The following is a 14,808-nucleotide window of genomic DNA, read 5'->3' on the forward strand; positions in this document are numbered from 1 at the left end:
GGCTAGCTAGCCCTGCCCCAAATTCTACACACACAAACATCCCTGTTACAGGTAGTATTTTCCAGGGCGGAAACCCTGCATCCAGCCACAGAGTAGGTTGTATGTCTATTAGAGAAGGGGTTGGTAGACTTTTACTGTAATGGACTGTATGGTAACTATTTTAGGCTTTATAATCTCTGTTGCAGCTCCTCGAATCTGCTGTCCTATGTGAAAACAACCATACACAATAGGTAAATGAACAAGCATGACTGTGTTCCAATAAAACTTTATTTGCAAAATCAGGAGGTAAGCTGGATTTGGCCATAGTTTGCAGACACCTGCCTTAGGCTATACATTCTGCTGCATGTGACAAGAGACCCAAGCTAATGGCAGCTTAAACAAGATAGAGGCTTATTTCTCTCTTATAACAGTAGGGAAGTGGGTGTTCTCGGGCTGATACGATGGCACTGCTGCATGAAGTTGCTCTGCCATCCCACCTGTTGCTCTCATGGTCCAAAATGGCTGGATACCATGTCCACATTCCAGGCAGAAGGTGGAAGAAAGGCATGTCCCTTTCTGAAGCTTGAGGACTCTACCCAGGAATTTAGCCAGAACTTAGTCACATGGCCACTGCTAGCTGCAAGAGAACCTGGGAAATGTGGTCTTTGTAGCCATCATGTGCCTAGCTAAAAATTGGGAGACAGCTATTAGTCACTACCACATCCATCCCACCTGTGGGCTTTAAAAACATCCCTCAATTTAAATGAGTCAATGATTATTGTAAAAAGGGCATCAACCATTGTGTCTAGGGCAGCCGTGGGCAAACTACGGCCCGCAGGCCTGATCCAGCCCGTTTGAAATGAATAAAACAAACAAACAAAAAGACCGTACCCTCTTATGTAATGATGTTTACTTTGAATTTATATTAGTTCACACAAACACTCCATCCATGCTTTTGTTCCGGCCCTCCCGTCCAGTTTAAGAACCCATTGTGGCCCTCGAGTCAAAAAGTTTGCCCACCCCTGGTCTAGGGGCAGGGCAGGTAATGCAAGGAGTTAAATTGGCCACTCAGCTGAGGATGGGCTTTTCAAGAGCTGAAAATAGGATCTTAATGGGAAATCTCCCAATGTTGGCCAAATACAACAGGAAACAGAAGGTATCTCTGTTTGATTCCAAACCAGTTTCCTCATAGGGCTATGGCCTGAGATCCCCCTCCTCATGCCCTTCTTATGTACTCTGGGGATTTCTGCTGAAAAACCAGAGTTCCTTGTTTAGCTATCTTAATGTAGAGCTTTTCTGTTTTTAGATACTATTTCTGTTAGTTTATTCATGTCACCTAACATATACAAAATATCCCATGACCAAAATGGTGCATAAAATTATTTAAATTATCTGGGGTGGGAGGACAAAGCCACCCAATGCCATGGCCCCTCGAGTGGGAAAGGCTGGGAGAGGGTCGGGAGAAGACAGATTTGAACTGCACCCCCACATTACTCAGTACAGCTCATAACTTTGCTGCCCATCCCCAAAGGCTGGAGCTGCTCCATGTCTGGGACCCATCTGGTGGCTTCACAGGCCAGCAACACTCACCTTCCCGGCCCCCAGTCAGGCACAAAGCCAGGGCAATTTGCTCCTACGGTCCATGGCATCCATTTGGGAAGAATTAAAGATGATTACACAATCTACAGTTGCTTGTGATTTCAAACTACTTAAGTGGGAATGAGGGAGATAAAAATAATTTTCCCTCTTACATATATTTTTTAACAAAAGATCTCACGATTGTGTTATTTCACCGAAGGCCTTTCTGTCCTCCAAGGACTGAAGTTCTAAAGAGCATATTCTGGGTTCTATTTATCAGGAGCCCTTTGCCTTTCCAGCAAACTCCTCCAAGGGCCCATCCCATTATTAAAGGTAGGTCCCACCAACCACAGAGCCCCCTTTGCCCTGGGGAGGGCTGAAGCTGCACTCAGAGGTCCCCACGGGCGCGCCAGATGTAGTGTTGATGCAGCCCAGCTTCCTGGGCAAAGTCCTGCCCACATTCAGTGCAGGCAAACGGGCCAGGAGGGAAGCGAGCTTCATGCACCTGGCGGTGCCACCTCAGAGAAGCAGCCTGCCCAAAGGTCTTTCCACAATCAGGGCAGGGGAAGGTGGTCTGGGCAATGGTGGGTGCAACCGTCAGGGAGGGCCTGGTAGCAGGACTGTGGCTGCGCTGGTGGGCGCTCAGGGCCTTGGAGGAGAGGAAGGAGCAGGCGCAGGTGAAGCAGATGAAGAGCGCCCCCTGCAGCTTCTGGGCCACGAAGTCGGCTGGGTGCTCCCGCTTCATGTGGTGCTGCTGGAACTTGGAATTGGCGAAGGTGATGAGGCAGCGGGTGCACTGCAGGGCCCCCAGATGGCCTGAGGGGCGTGGGGAGAGGGCGTGGGAGGCCAGCAAGAGTCTCCAGGACTTCTCCCACCCCCAGCTTCATGCCAACAATGAACATTCAGTGCTTACTATGTGCCAGGGCTAGACAGCAGTCCAGGCAAATTATTATTGGACCTGTTTTATGGATAAGCAGACTGAGGCTCAGAAAAGTTAGGGAACTTGCGCACAGTCATGAGGTTAGGAAATGAAATGGAGTTAGGACTGGAACCCAAGGAGTCTGTCCTTCCAACACAGCTGTGTGATCAGAGCACAGCCTCTGAAGACGGGCTGGTTCTACCATTTCCCAGGCAGGTTCAATAGTTTCCTCATCTGGAAAATGGGGTCATACCCCCATCAGTATTTACCTGATAGGGCTGTTGTAAGCAACACATGAATGAATTTACACAAAGTGCTTAGAACTCTCTACACAGTGGTTTGTAATGATTACTGTTAGGAGAAAGGCAGCCCCGCAGCCAGGAGCTGGCCTGGCACTATGATAGGCTTTGGCATTGTCCTGTTGAACATAAACTATTTTACAGAAAATCATCAGACAAGGCCACACTGACTGAGTCAAGCCAACAATGGGAGGGCGGCCACAGAGTCTGTGAAGCTGCCCCAGGAACCAGAGCGGTCATATCCCCTCCTTTTCCGCTTCCCGTTGCAACCAATAAAGGCATTTGTCCCGTTTTAGGTGGGGGAAAAAAGACAAGATCATGCCATAATTGCATCTGAACACAGACAAAACATTAATATTGTCCAAGCCACAAAAATGACCAAATACCTCGTCCGGGGTAATATGAGTGGTGACTGCTGGTTTACCAGTCACAGCTTGTGCCCTGCCTGTTCCTCTTGCCTTCTAGGTAAGATTTCTTAAGATAGCCAACCAGAGTTGCCCTGATTCCTGGCACCATCCAATCCAGAGCAAAACCCTCTTCCTTAAACCCTCCCCAAAACCACCCACCACGGGCTCCAATCCTATAAGCAGTTGGTGCCCCCGCAGTGTGTGTGAGCAATAAACCAACTTGTGGACTACAGGTGTGTTCCTGGGGGTCTTTGGCTGGAGGGCACTGACTCTGGCCGTCACCGGTACAAATACTTAACCTCTCTTTGCCTCAGTTCCCTCAACTGAAAGTGATAATAACGAATTTCATAGGCTCTGTGAGGACTGGATGGAATAACGGGCGCTAATGGCCTAACACAGTGGTAGGCAAACTGCAGCTCGCGAGCCACATGCGGCTCTTTGGCCCCTTGAGTGTGGCTCTTCCACAAAATACCACGTGCGGGCGCGCACGTACAGTGCGATCGAAACTTCGTGGCCCGTGCGCAGAAGTCGGTTTCCGGCCTGGGCGAGTCTGTTTTGAAGAAGTACTGTTGATATTTGGCTCTGTTGACTAATGAGTTTGCCGACCACTGGCCTAGCACATAGTAGGCATTCAGCGGGAGCTGTTGCTATTATGTCAAACTGGCTACCTTCATTACCCTCCAGTTTTCATCTTTTCTGCCGCTAACCTACATAACACCGCTTTGTGGTGAGCAATGGCAGACTTTTTTCACAGATCGGGAGACCACGTCCCAAGTGGCACCCCAAGTCTGCCCAGAGTTGGAACTGGAGCCTGGGGTTCCTCTCCGTCTCCGCTGTATCCGAGTCACATCTCCCATCCCAAGCCTCTCTGTCTGCCACAGTGTCCCTCTGAGCTGCATCCCATTCATACTTGTGTGGACAGAGCAGGGTGGGTACATCTGAGCTAATAAGGGCAAGGCTGGGGAGTGGCAGTTCCTGGTAGGGCTAGCTCCCCAACAGGCAAGTCCCTACAGCGCCTTGGCCATTGAAATGCCATAGAAATCCTTTTAGCATCAGTTCCTGCACCCCACCCTCTGGCCAGCGGTACTCACGGATGTCGCCTCCTGCACTGGGGGGACTCCTCTCTTTTGCGAATCCAGCTGCTCCATGGTCTCTTCGAGGGAAGCGGGTCCTCCATGGTGACTAGGACCCCTCTGGTCAAGAGAGGAGCACGCATGACAGAACAGGAAATCAAAAGACGCGGCCCATCTGTCACCAGCCTGCGAGCCCACTAATCCTATGACCTTGCCAGCCTTGGGCCCCGTGAGATATCATCTCCTTGAACTCTAACCTGATGGAGCTCTCACTAGAGAAACGTCACCACCCCCCCCCCCCCCAAAGATTCGACTCCTGGGTTTGTGGCTCCCCTTAGAGCCATCCCACCTGTGTGAGACCCAAGACCGACAGCAACTAGCTCCCTAAACTCAGAGCGCGGAACCCCTGATCTGACACCATGCTTGTCCCCGTCTCTCCACATTCCTGAGGCAGGTGGTGGTACCCACGCTTTAGCCCGCCTCTCCCCGGTAGACAGCCTTCTCCGACATCCTGACACTCTTGTTCCACCCCGAGCCCCCGTCTCCGCGCGCTTCAGCTAGGGGTCCCCGCAGCCTCGAGCACCGCCCTCGGCGCGCCCGTCCCCACGTGGGCAGCCCCCGCCTCTGCTTTGCTCCAAGCAGCAGAAAGGCTGCCTTTCGTTGCGCCTGTCAGTGGCTCGTCACAGCGCCTCCCCCGCAGGGAAGCCGGGTGGGGCCCGCCGAGTCTCTGGGTCCCCGTGGTTTCCACGTTCTTTCGCCTGATGAGCCTGTCGAGGCCGAGATCCTGGATTGCCATCCGGCAGTGATGCAGCCGTGCCACTCGGTCCTGAAAATAGCAGCAAGGGTCCTTTCCTGCTCCCGGGTGCCGCCTGATGACGCCGCGAGCCACCCGTGCCGCACGGACCTGAGCCACTGCGCAGGTGTGGCCGGCGCTCCTGGCGCGCAGGCGCCCTGGCTGCTCATTGTTCCAGGTTCTGCGGCGGCGCGGAGGGGCGAGGGAGGAGCAAGCTCCCGGGGCCATTCTGCGCAGGCGCCGCGGAGGGCTGTGTCCCTGAGATTGCACTTCCATGGCACCGCCTCCTACAAGGAGTGACGTCAGGTCAGAGCTCCCCGAACACGTCCGGAGGTCCCCAAACCCCGGCGCTCCAGCCGCTTCAGTCCCGGGCCGCCCGACTTCTCAGCGGCGGACCGGCCACCGGCGACAGCGCGACCATACCCTTCGGCTGTTTGCTCGGTTGGTGAATTGGGAAGGGAGGGGTGAGGGATTAACAATAAACGTGTCCCTGCGGGAGGAGGAGGGCTGGAGGCCGGATTTTTTGAGTTTTTGAAATAGAAAAGAAAACGCATCCATCAAGAGGACCGACTCCGGGTCCCTGGGGAGTAGGGTCTCGGCGCTGGATTTCTAGGTCCCCGCGAGTGATCCCCGAGAATGGAAGAAGGGACAGGGTGGAGGACTGAAGTCTAGGGCCAGAGTGGGATTACAGCCAAGAACACGGCCGGGTGCCCCCTGACCCCGGGCTTCCCCATCGCTTGCTTTCCAGCTATGCCTCTACCGCGGGGTGACGTCACCGCCCTGTTCCTGGGCCCCCCGGGCGCGGGGAAGTCGGCGCTGGTTGCCGCGCTGTGCAACAAGGACGTGGAGGTGGTGGAGATCCCCGATGGGCGGCTAGACCCCGCACTCCCCAGCCTGCGGGCTGCGGGCCCAGGCCTCTTCCTGGGTGAGCTGAGTTGCCCACCCGCTGCGCCCGGGCCCTGGGCAGCGGAGGCGAACATGTTGGTCCTGGTGCTGCCCAGCCCGGAGGGGAACGACGAGCCCTTGGCCCCAGCGCTGGGGGAGGCAGCGCGGGCCGCACTGGCCCGAGGAACCCCGCTGCTGGCTGTGCGGAACCTCCGACCCGGGGATCCACAGAATGAAGCCCAGGCCCGCGATCAGACAGCGGCCCTCCTGGACGGCGCTGGGTTGGGAGCTGTGCCTCTCTATGTGCTGCAGGCGGACTGCGACGGCTGCGAGGAGCTGGAGCGCCTGCGGGCGGCGCTGCGGAGCCAGGCGGAGGCACTGCAGAGGTGAGCCCGGCGTTTCAGGGTGGGTTGGGGAGGCCTGGTCTTTTAATGCAGACCTCGCCCCAGAGGTGCTCTTTAAGTCTTCCAGACCCTGCCCTCAGCGAGTTGCAGCAAGCCTTACCGCAAAACTGCTCCCAAATCCAAGAACCCAGGCCCCGTCCCTCAGCGATGCTCCAATCCAGCAAGCGGCTCTGCTTGACCCTCTTTTGTTAGATAGGCCCCGCCCTAGCGGGGGGGGGGGCGGGGGGGGGCAGCAAGAGCTCAGGACCTGTCATCCAGGTCCCGTGCTCTGAGGTCACAAGCCCCTCTCCCTAATAGGAATTCTAGAAGAGGCCGGGACCTATCCCCCAAACACTGCCCCCGTGCAAAAGTGTGAAGAAGGGCTCACTCTTCCACACAAGCTAGTGATCCTCACAAAGATTTTACCTGAAGGCTTGCAGTCTCAAATCTTCCTCATCCTCCCTATCTGCATGGTTCTCAAGTGACCCCAGTTGCCCTAAAGCCACACCCTCAGGGAGCTTCATTATTTCTGGGTACCCTCCCCCATGGCCATTCTTTACTCTCCTCTCATTTTTGTGCCCACTTGCTGGCTGTCCTCCTGAATTTTCTCTGCCAGCTGCCTCTGGCTTAGGGAGGGGCAGCCTCTCCTCCAGTCCCACTGCTCCTCTATTTTCCTTAGCCACATCCCCCTGGTAAGAACTAGTCGATGAGATTTCTTCCTGGTCTTTCCTCCAGTCCTTACACCCAGTGTCAGGAAAGAGCCCTCTTGGTGACCTTGCCCATTTCGAATAGTGAATAGAGCTACACTTTCATTTAGTCCACAATACAGTGCTGATTCTGTCTTTGCTCCAAGCCCTGCCTGCCCAGTGTGTTGCCCCACCCAGCACAGCCTTTTCTTACTCTTGCAGGCCCCTAGGAAAAGCCTCACCCCAAAGACTCTATGCCGGGGAAGACTTAGCTGGGTCTGGTTTTCAGCCCGGTCAGAAACCTAAGCTCATTCAAGCCACCCCATCCCTGCTTTAAACCTCTCCCTTTTCATCTTAGCCCTGGTTTCTATTTGCTGGGACATCAACTGGCCCCCTCCCTCGCCTGCTCCTTCGTCACTCAAGGTTATTCAGAAAGTTCCACATTTGTCATCATAGCCCAGTCCTGTCCCCTAGCCCAGCTCTCTGGGGCTTTAGTCCCTCTTCTGCCTTTGATCCTATCCCTTCCTGTCCCCACAGGCTCCTGCCACCGGCTCAGGATGGCTTCGAGGTGCTGGGAGCAGCTGAGCTAGAGGCTGTGCGAGAGGCCTTCGAGAGGGGTGGCCTGGAGGCAGCGCTCTCCTGGGTTCGTGCTGGCCTGGAGCGACTGGGTAGCGCCCGGCTGGACCTGGCCATAGCCGGCACTGCTGACACGGGCTTTGTGCTGGACATGCTGCTTGGGCTGGACACCGGGGACCCAGGTGCTGTGCCTGCTTCGGTGCCCACTGGGCCCACACCCTACCCTGCCCCGGAGCGCCCCAATGTGGTGCTCTGGACCATCCCTCTGGGCTCCGCGACTACTGCTGCCGCCCCCCACCCAACCCACTACGACGCCCTCATCCTGGTCACCCCTGGAGCCCCCACTGAGGAGGACTGGGCCCAGGTCCGGCCCTTGGTGCTACCGGATGCCCCGTTGGTCTGTGTGCGAATAGACGGTGAGGGCGAGGATCCGGAGTCTCCGGAAGAAGAGGAAAAGGCAGAGAAGCCCAGCAGGGAGAGCGTAGAGAACGCAGGCGGAGGGGGGCTGGAGGAGGAACGCAGCGAGGGAAGGGACAAACGTGGCGCCGGGTCGCAGAAGGCAGGCAGTGAGAGTTCGCAGCAGGCTGGCGGCAACGCGAAGCAATCGGGCAGTGGGGACTCTGAGCGCGCGGCAGCCTGGAGCCCCGAGGACGAGACGTGGGAGGTGCTGGAGGAGGCGCTGCCGCCCGTGTTCCCCTTGCGGAGGGGCGGACTCCCCGGGCTCTGCGAGTGGCTGCAGCGCGCGCTTCCCCCAGCCCAGGCGGGCGCGCTGCTGCTGGCGCTGCCACCCACGTCCCCGCGTGCAGCCCGAACCAAGGCTGCGGCGCTGCGGGCTGGGGCGTGGCGGCCGGCTCTGTTGGCCAGCCTGGCGGCGGCGGCAGCACCAGTCCCCGGGCTCGGCTGGGCCTGTGACGTGGCCCTTCTGCGCGGTCAGCTGGCAGAGTGGCGGCGGGCGCTGGGACTCGAACCCGCAGCACTGGCTCGGCGCGAGCGCACGCTGGGTTTGGCTCCCGGGGAGCTGGCCAAGCGGACGCACTTCCCCGGGCCAGTCACGCGCGCCGAAGTGGAGGCGAGGCTGGGGGCATGGGCCGGCGAGGGCACTGCAGGGGGAGCCGCGCTGGGGGCGCTCTCCTTCCTGTGGCCCGCAGGCGGTGCGGCGGCCACGGGAGGCCTGGGCTACCGCGCGGCCCATGGCGTCCTGCTGCAGGCGCTGGACGAGATGCTGGCTGATGCGGAGGCAGTGCTGGCACCCCATGCGCCTGCTCAGTGAGAGGTGGGATGAAGGCCAGGGCCACCGGGGTGCTCGGCCAGGGGCTGAGGGCTCCAAGTCCGGTTTAGAGGGAGGGGTTTAGGGGTCCAGGCTCTGGCCTGGGATGTCTGGGCCTCAGATAACAGAGCAAGTGTGTCGCCAATCCGAATCCTGGATGCTTGAGGGGGTTGAGACTGGCTATTGGTTGGGATATGTGACTTCTAGTCACCCGGATTCCTAGGTCTTGGAGGGGAATCGAATCTGGGAGTCAGGACTCCTGATTTCTCTGGGGATCATGGGGCAGGACCCCTAGCCGTGTGTCCTGAAGGGAGTTGAGCAGTTGGACTCTAGAAGGGAGTAGAAACTGGATGTCTTGGACATCTAGTCCTCCAGGGGTAGGTGGTGTGGAAGCCCTGATTCCTGGTGAGGGACTTGTCGGTGGTAATGGGGATTCCAGAATGGAGGAAGGGATCTGGGTACTCCAGGGAGCTGGAACGCTTGGACTTCTAAGGCGCAAAGGGATATGGGGTGTTGGCTTTCTAGGGGGAAAGATGTAGTGGGCTGTGAACCTTCATGGGGGGAAGGGCAGGCTCAGGGGCTCAGACTCCTGGCTCCCAGGAGGGCTGTGGACCGTGGTTCCTAATTCCTGGGTGGTGGGAGGTCTGCATCTGAGGAGGGAACAGGGCTGTGTGACAGAGCTAGAAACCCTCTGGTCTCTTGTGGGGAGGAGAGAGATGTTCAGTATTTGCTCCTGGGGAAGGGGGACCCCAGCATTTGTGGGGAGGATGGCCACACAAAAGTGAGGGGAGGAGGGGAGGGGCTGGCGGGCTCTGGGGGGTGGCCAGGCACCAGGAATGAGGCTTTCTGGCAACGGAAGGGCAGGAACCCCTACCTCAGAGGTCTCTCCTGCAAATCCCTGATGGGTTTGGGTTCTGGAAACTGCCGCTCTCTCTGTGACTTTGGGAAGGGGTGGGACCGCCCCCGTTTCATAGGTGCTAGGTGAGTGGGGAGCTCTCTGGGCAGTCTGTTCCTCTCCTTTAGTGGCTTCTAGTTTTGGACTTGGTTTCTGCTGTCATTAAACCTGAACCCTTCCTGGCCTTGGTACTTTTGTACACCTGCCTTTGTGGAGAAGCCGCTGTACTGCTGCACTAATCCAGACCTTCCTGTGTTGGCTCCCTGGGTGTACACAGAGAGTGCCGCAGTGAGCAAGGGACCCAAAGGACAGGTGGGCAGGTGTTCCAGCCTGTGGGGATGGGCCACAAGTGAGGCAAAGGCAGAGCCGTATGCCTGGGATGTTTTAAGCTGTACCTGCATGTAGAGGAGCAGCCACAGGGCACAGAATTCTTCAGTGTCAAAAACAGCAAGTGTGTGGGGGGGAGACCAGCAAGGGGGACCCGAGAGGCCATCCAATAGAACCACTTCTGTGAGAGTCGGGGAGAGCAAAGCTCAGAGAGGGCAGATTCTAGGCCCCACAGCACACAGAGAGGCTCTGTGTGGCCTGGCCCCTGCCTTTTCTTTTCTTTTTTTTAAAAAATATATTTTATTGATTTTTCACAGAGAGGAAGGGAGAGGAATAGAGAGTTAGAAACATCGATGAGAGAGAAACATCGATCAGCTGCCTCCTGCACACCTCCGACTGGGGATGTGCCCGCAACCAAGGTACATGCCCTTGGCCGGAATCGAACCTGGAACCTTTTAGTCCGCAGGCCAGCGCTCTATCCACTGAGCCAAACCGGTCAGGGCAAGCCCCTGCCTTTTCTCATTGCCTCACCCCATCCCCCAACCAGCTTGCTAGATCTTCCTTCTGATGCTTGAGTGGGCCCTCTGGGGCCCTGCCTCAGGACCTGGGAACTTGTTCATTCTGCCTAAAATTTCCATGAATGGCTCCTTCTGTCAATCAGGTCTCAGCTCAGATGTCCCCTCAGAGACCTTCCCTGATCAGTCTAACTGAAGTAGCTCACACACACACACACACCCCCACCCCCTGCCCTCAAATACTTATCTCAGCTGGTTAATTTTCCTTGTAGCAATTATTACTGTAGAAAAATATTTATTTATTTATTTGCCCATTATTAGCTATTATCCCCCTGTCTGTCTTGTTCTATGCTGTACCCACAGCACCCAGAAGAGTGCTTGACACACATAGGTGCTTAGTAAATATTTATTACTTTAATTTATTAGTCAGTGGCAGAACTAGGACTAGGAATGTAGATTGTCAGTCTCTTGCCACAAGACAGGGAAAAGGATTGAGATGAGGAGAGAAAGTGCCTGTCTGAGGTCAGGGGACCTGGGAAGCAAGCACAGCTTTGCCACCGTCGCCCTGGGTGACTTGGACCAGTGCCTTATTTTCTCATCTGTGAAATGAAAGTGCTGGATGACAACCATAACTTCTGAGGTCCCATTTCCTGTGACAGCTGAAGACAAGGCTAACTGATCTGAGGGCCAGATGCTTGAGGGCTGGCTCTCCCCCTCTCCCCCCACTCCAGCTTGAACTCCCACCACTGGCACAATTTATCCCTTTCAAGTGGAGATGGTGGAGATGGGAAAAAGCATTTGGCTCTGTACAGAATGGCTCCAGGCATTGTCAAAGCTCTCAGTCTGGGGGGAATACAATTCTACTAGTACAGCTCTAGGATCAGACAGTCCTGCTGACTTTGGGGGTGACCCGGGGCAAGTCACTCTGCAAATGGTGTCTACCTTACAGGGTTATTGTGAGAATTCAGTGTATCTGTAGGTACATGCATTCTCTCCCACGTATCAATATACTGCAGCCCCCTCCCCCCGCCCCCCGAGAAGCCTGGCACACTGGGAGCTCAAGAGGTAGTCTGGTTGCCCTTGCCCACATGCCCCCAGCCCCGGCAACATCAAAATGACTCTATTCTGGTTGCTTTTGCTCACAGAGTGCCGTCTTTTTCTGCCATGTTGACACCATCTCTGATTTGGTCCTGATATCTCTGCTCTCTGCTCCAGATTCCCTTTGCCCGTATGCCAATGGGGATCATGCCAGAGGTCATATCTGAGAAAGCAAGACCCCGTTTTGTTTGCGTGTGTCTCTCTTGTTGGTGAGTGCTGGTTGTGTTACTGTATATAATTGTATATTGGTACTCTCGAGTGTCACAACTACCTTTTGGAATGGTTGCCTTTTAAATCATGACTTTGGATGGCATTTGACTTTTAGACTTCGTGGAGACATAACGTTGCTAGTTGACTCAGAAAAGACTGTGTCTCCCTGTGGACAGATCACTGGCTGCCATGGGGGTGTGTCTACGTGGCACCTTCAGCCTGGAAGACCCTCAAAGGCAAGAATTCAAGGAAATGTATGATGAATCTCCGTGTTGCCATCTGCCAAAAACAGAATGGGCACAAAGAACTTGAGCATTCACCCCATCTCAGCACCTTAGCTGAGTTTCCTACATTTCTGGATAATGATGGAAGGACTTGTCCATTGGGGTAGAGAACCATGAAAGGGTGAATCAAGGGTGTGGCTGGCCTGTGGTGCTTTTTGGAGTGAATAAAGATGAGTAGAAATGCCATTCTGTGTCTGTTCTTTTGGGATTTTAACTGGATCTGGAAGCCTGGACTTGTGGGTCTAAGGGAGGAGGGAGCCAAGGCTGGGGACTCCTGGATCCTGGAAGGGGAAGGACAGTGGGGGTTCTGCACAGGAAAGCTTCCCTTGGGCTGGAATCAAGAGACTATCTGGCCCGGCCAGCATGGCTCAGTGGTTAACCATCGACCTATGAACCAGGAGGTCACAGTTCCATTCCCAGTCAGGTTAGGGCACATGCCTGGGTTGCGGGCTCAGTCCCCAGTGTGGAACCTGCAGGAGGCAGCAATCAATGATTCTCTCTTATCATTGATGTTTCTATCTCTCTCACCTTTTTACATCCTCTCTGAAGTCAATATATATATATATATATATATATATATATATATATATATTTTTTTTTTTTTTTTTAAAGAGGGGGACTATCTGTATCTGAGTTTTGCCTCCCTGGGGTTGGGGTGGACCAGTGACTGTTTCGACCTTGGGGGCATGTGATAGTAAAGTATCTTAGACTGAACCTGTTTGGTCCATTAATGCCTCCAATTTGTTCAGCCTCTCTGTAGCCATGCCCTTGGATAGTCCCTTCTCATTCTGACTCCAAACCTGGCCACGTGACAATAGGAAACATGATGCGAACAGAGGCTTGGGAAGTGCAACAGGAAACCTCAGATAATCTGCTGGGTCATAAGAGATGTGGCCCAGCCCTAGCCGGTTTGGTCAGTGGATAGAGCGTCGGCCTGTGGACTGAAGGGTCCCGGGTTCGATTCCAGTCAAGGGCACATGCCTGGGTTGCAGGCTCGATCCCCAGTAGGGGGTGTGCAGAAGGCAGCCTGTCTGTGATTCTCATCATTGATGTTTCCATCTCTCCCTCTCCCTTCCTCTCTGTAAAAGAAATCAATAAAAATATATTTAAAGAAAAAAAAGAGATGTGGCCCAGTCCGCCTTGACAGCCCAATCCACAGCCTGACAACCCTCCAAAACAGAGCTGCCTAGCTGACAGGCAAATGAACCCAGCAGGGACCAGCTGAAGAACCACCCAACTGATCCCAGACCGAATTGCTGACCCATAAAACCATGAGCAAAATTAAAGGTGATTGTTCTAAGCCACTGAATTTTAGATTGGTTTATTACACAGTAAACGATAGCTAATACAGGCTTGTTCCTTCTCTCTGTGACGTGGTCTCTTTACCCCCTCAACATGACCAATTAAATAAAATCTGAAGCTCTGCCACTTTTTATCTGTGCGAACTCCAATGTGACATCCCTCTGAGCCTCAAATTCTTTTCCTGAAAACAGGAATGAGAATAATAGTGCCTCTCGCATGAAGTTGTGAAGATGAGAAAGTGCCCCTAAGACGCCAGAGTGGCCATTGCTGCTGTCTATGAAACATGTCCATGTCGAAGGATAGGGTTGCACTCCTGGCCCCCACAGGGTTTGGTGGGGCCATGTGACCAGCTCCATCTGAAGAGCTGTGTCAAGTCATTTCTGAGTCACGGCATTTAACCACCCATGTGAGACTTCCCTGTGCACAGAGATGGGCAGTGTTCAAGTTGGTGGCTGCCTTAGGATGATAAGCAGGACACCTATGGGTGGTGCCAAACACAACACGTAGGTGAAGGAAGAATCAAACTCTTGTGAGTGGATGCTTGTTCAACACATACCATTCCTCTCCCTCCCACTGGAGGGGAGGATACATCCCTGCTCCCTGAAGGTTGGCTTTGACCGTATGATTTATTCGGTGAAATGTTAGCAGGCCTGACCTCAGCAGGCGCGTTCAGTGCACTTGGCTTTTGTGCTCCTGTGACCTGCCAGGGAGCCACTAATCCCAGAGGTTTGTGGAACCCCAAAGAGGAGAACTTGAATCCTCCCGAAACTAGAGCCAAATCAGCTGAAGCATGACTAGGAGCAGAGCCACCTCAGCCTCCCACAAACCCTCCAGAAAGAAGAATGCTTATCGTTATGTCTGGTTTGAGATGCTTTGTTACACAGCATGCCTGCACATGAGTTGACTAATCCCACTTTGTTGTTTTAAGCCAAAAAGATTAGGGGTTTCTTTGTTACTGTAGCATAATCTAGCCTGTCCTGATCAAGGACAATGTTTAGCACCTGCAGACTAATGGCCATTCAGTAAGTGGCAGCCATTATGATGATTGCTACTTACTCAGGCATATTATCTCTAGAAGCAGCACTGCCTGAAAGGTGCTGGGCACTGCACTGAGTGCTCTTTTAGTTTTTATTATTATTATTTTATTTCACTCTTACAACTCTGTGAGGTTATAACTATTAGTATCCACATTTTGCCGACATGAAAACAGGCAAAAAGAGGGCAAGCTTACTCAGAAGTGATCATGACTCTGATCCTCCCTAGGGGTTGACCCAAGGTAAATGACACCCTAATCTGTGCCTCAGTTTGTTTATCTGTAAAATGGGGATGAAA

The 14,808-nt window shown here is 54.3% G+C and overlaps 2 protein-coding genes across 2 annotated transcripts; one reads left to right on the forward strand and one right to left on the reverse strand.

Moving 5' to 3' along the window:
• Positions 1 to 249: 249 nt before the first annotated feature.
• Positions 250 to 5,324, reverse strand: ZNF576 (zinc finger protein 576). Its single transcript, XM_036345846.1, is given in 7 exon segments — positions 250 to 2,373; positions 4,274 to 4,312; positions 4,315 to 4,342; positions 4,345 to 4,396; positions 4,735 to 4,798; positions 4,801 to 4,900; positions 4,902 to 5,324. Coding segments are annotated over 7 exon segments (1,134 nt in total). The 3' UTR covers positions 250 to 1,945.
• A 30-nt stretch (positions 5,325 to 5,354) lies between these two features.
• Positions 5,355 to 10,448, forward strand: IRGQ (immunity related GTPase Q). Its single transcript, XM_036345845.1, has 3 exons — positions 5,355 to 5,489; positions 5,797 to 6,319; positions 7,540 to 10,448. The coding sequence occupies exons 2-3, from the start codon at positions 5,799 to 5,801 to the stop codon at positions 8,846 to 8,848; spliced, it is 1,830 nt and encodes a 609-aa protein (XP_036201738.1). The 5' UTR covers positions 5,355 to 5,489; positions 5,797 to 5,798; the 3' UTR covers positions 8,849 to 10,448.
• The last annotated feature ends 4,360 nt before the right edge of the window (positions 10,449 to 14,808 follow it).

The sequence above is a fragment of the Myotis myotis genome, unplaced genomic scaffold, assembly GCF_014108235.1.
Source record: "Myotis myotis isolate mMyoMyo1 unplaced genomic scaffold, mMyoMyo1.p scaffold_m19_p_19, whole genome shotgun sequence".
Classification (NCBI taxonomy): Eukaryota; Metazoa; Chordata; class Mammalia; order Chiroptera; family Vespertilionidae; genus Myotis; species Myotis myotis.

Excerpts from the sequence above, each read along its gene's own strand:
- IRGQ (XM_036345845.1), top strand. The coding sequence starts at position 5,799 with ATGCCTCTACCGCGGGGTGACGTCACCGCCCTGTTCCTGGGCCCCCCG. Across the intron at positions 6,320-7,539 it reads CAGGCGGAGGCACTGCAGAG|GCTCCTGCCACCGGCTCAGG; the intron begins GTGAGCCCGGCG and ends CTGTCCCCACAG.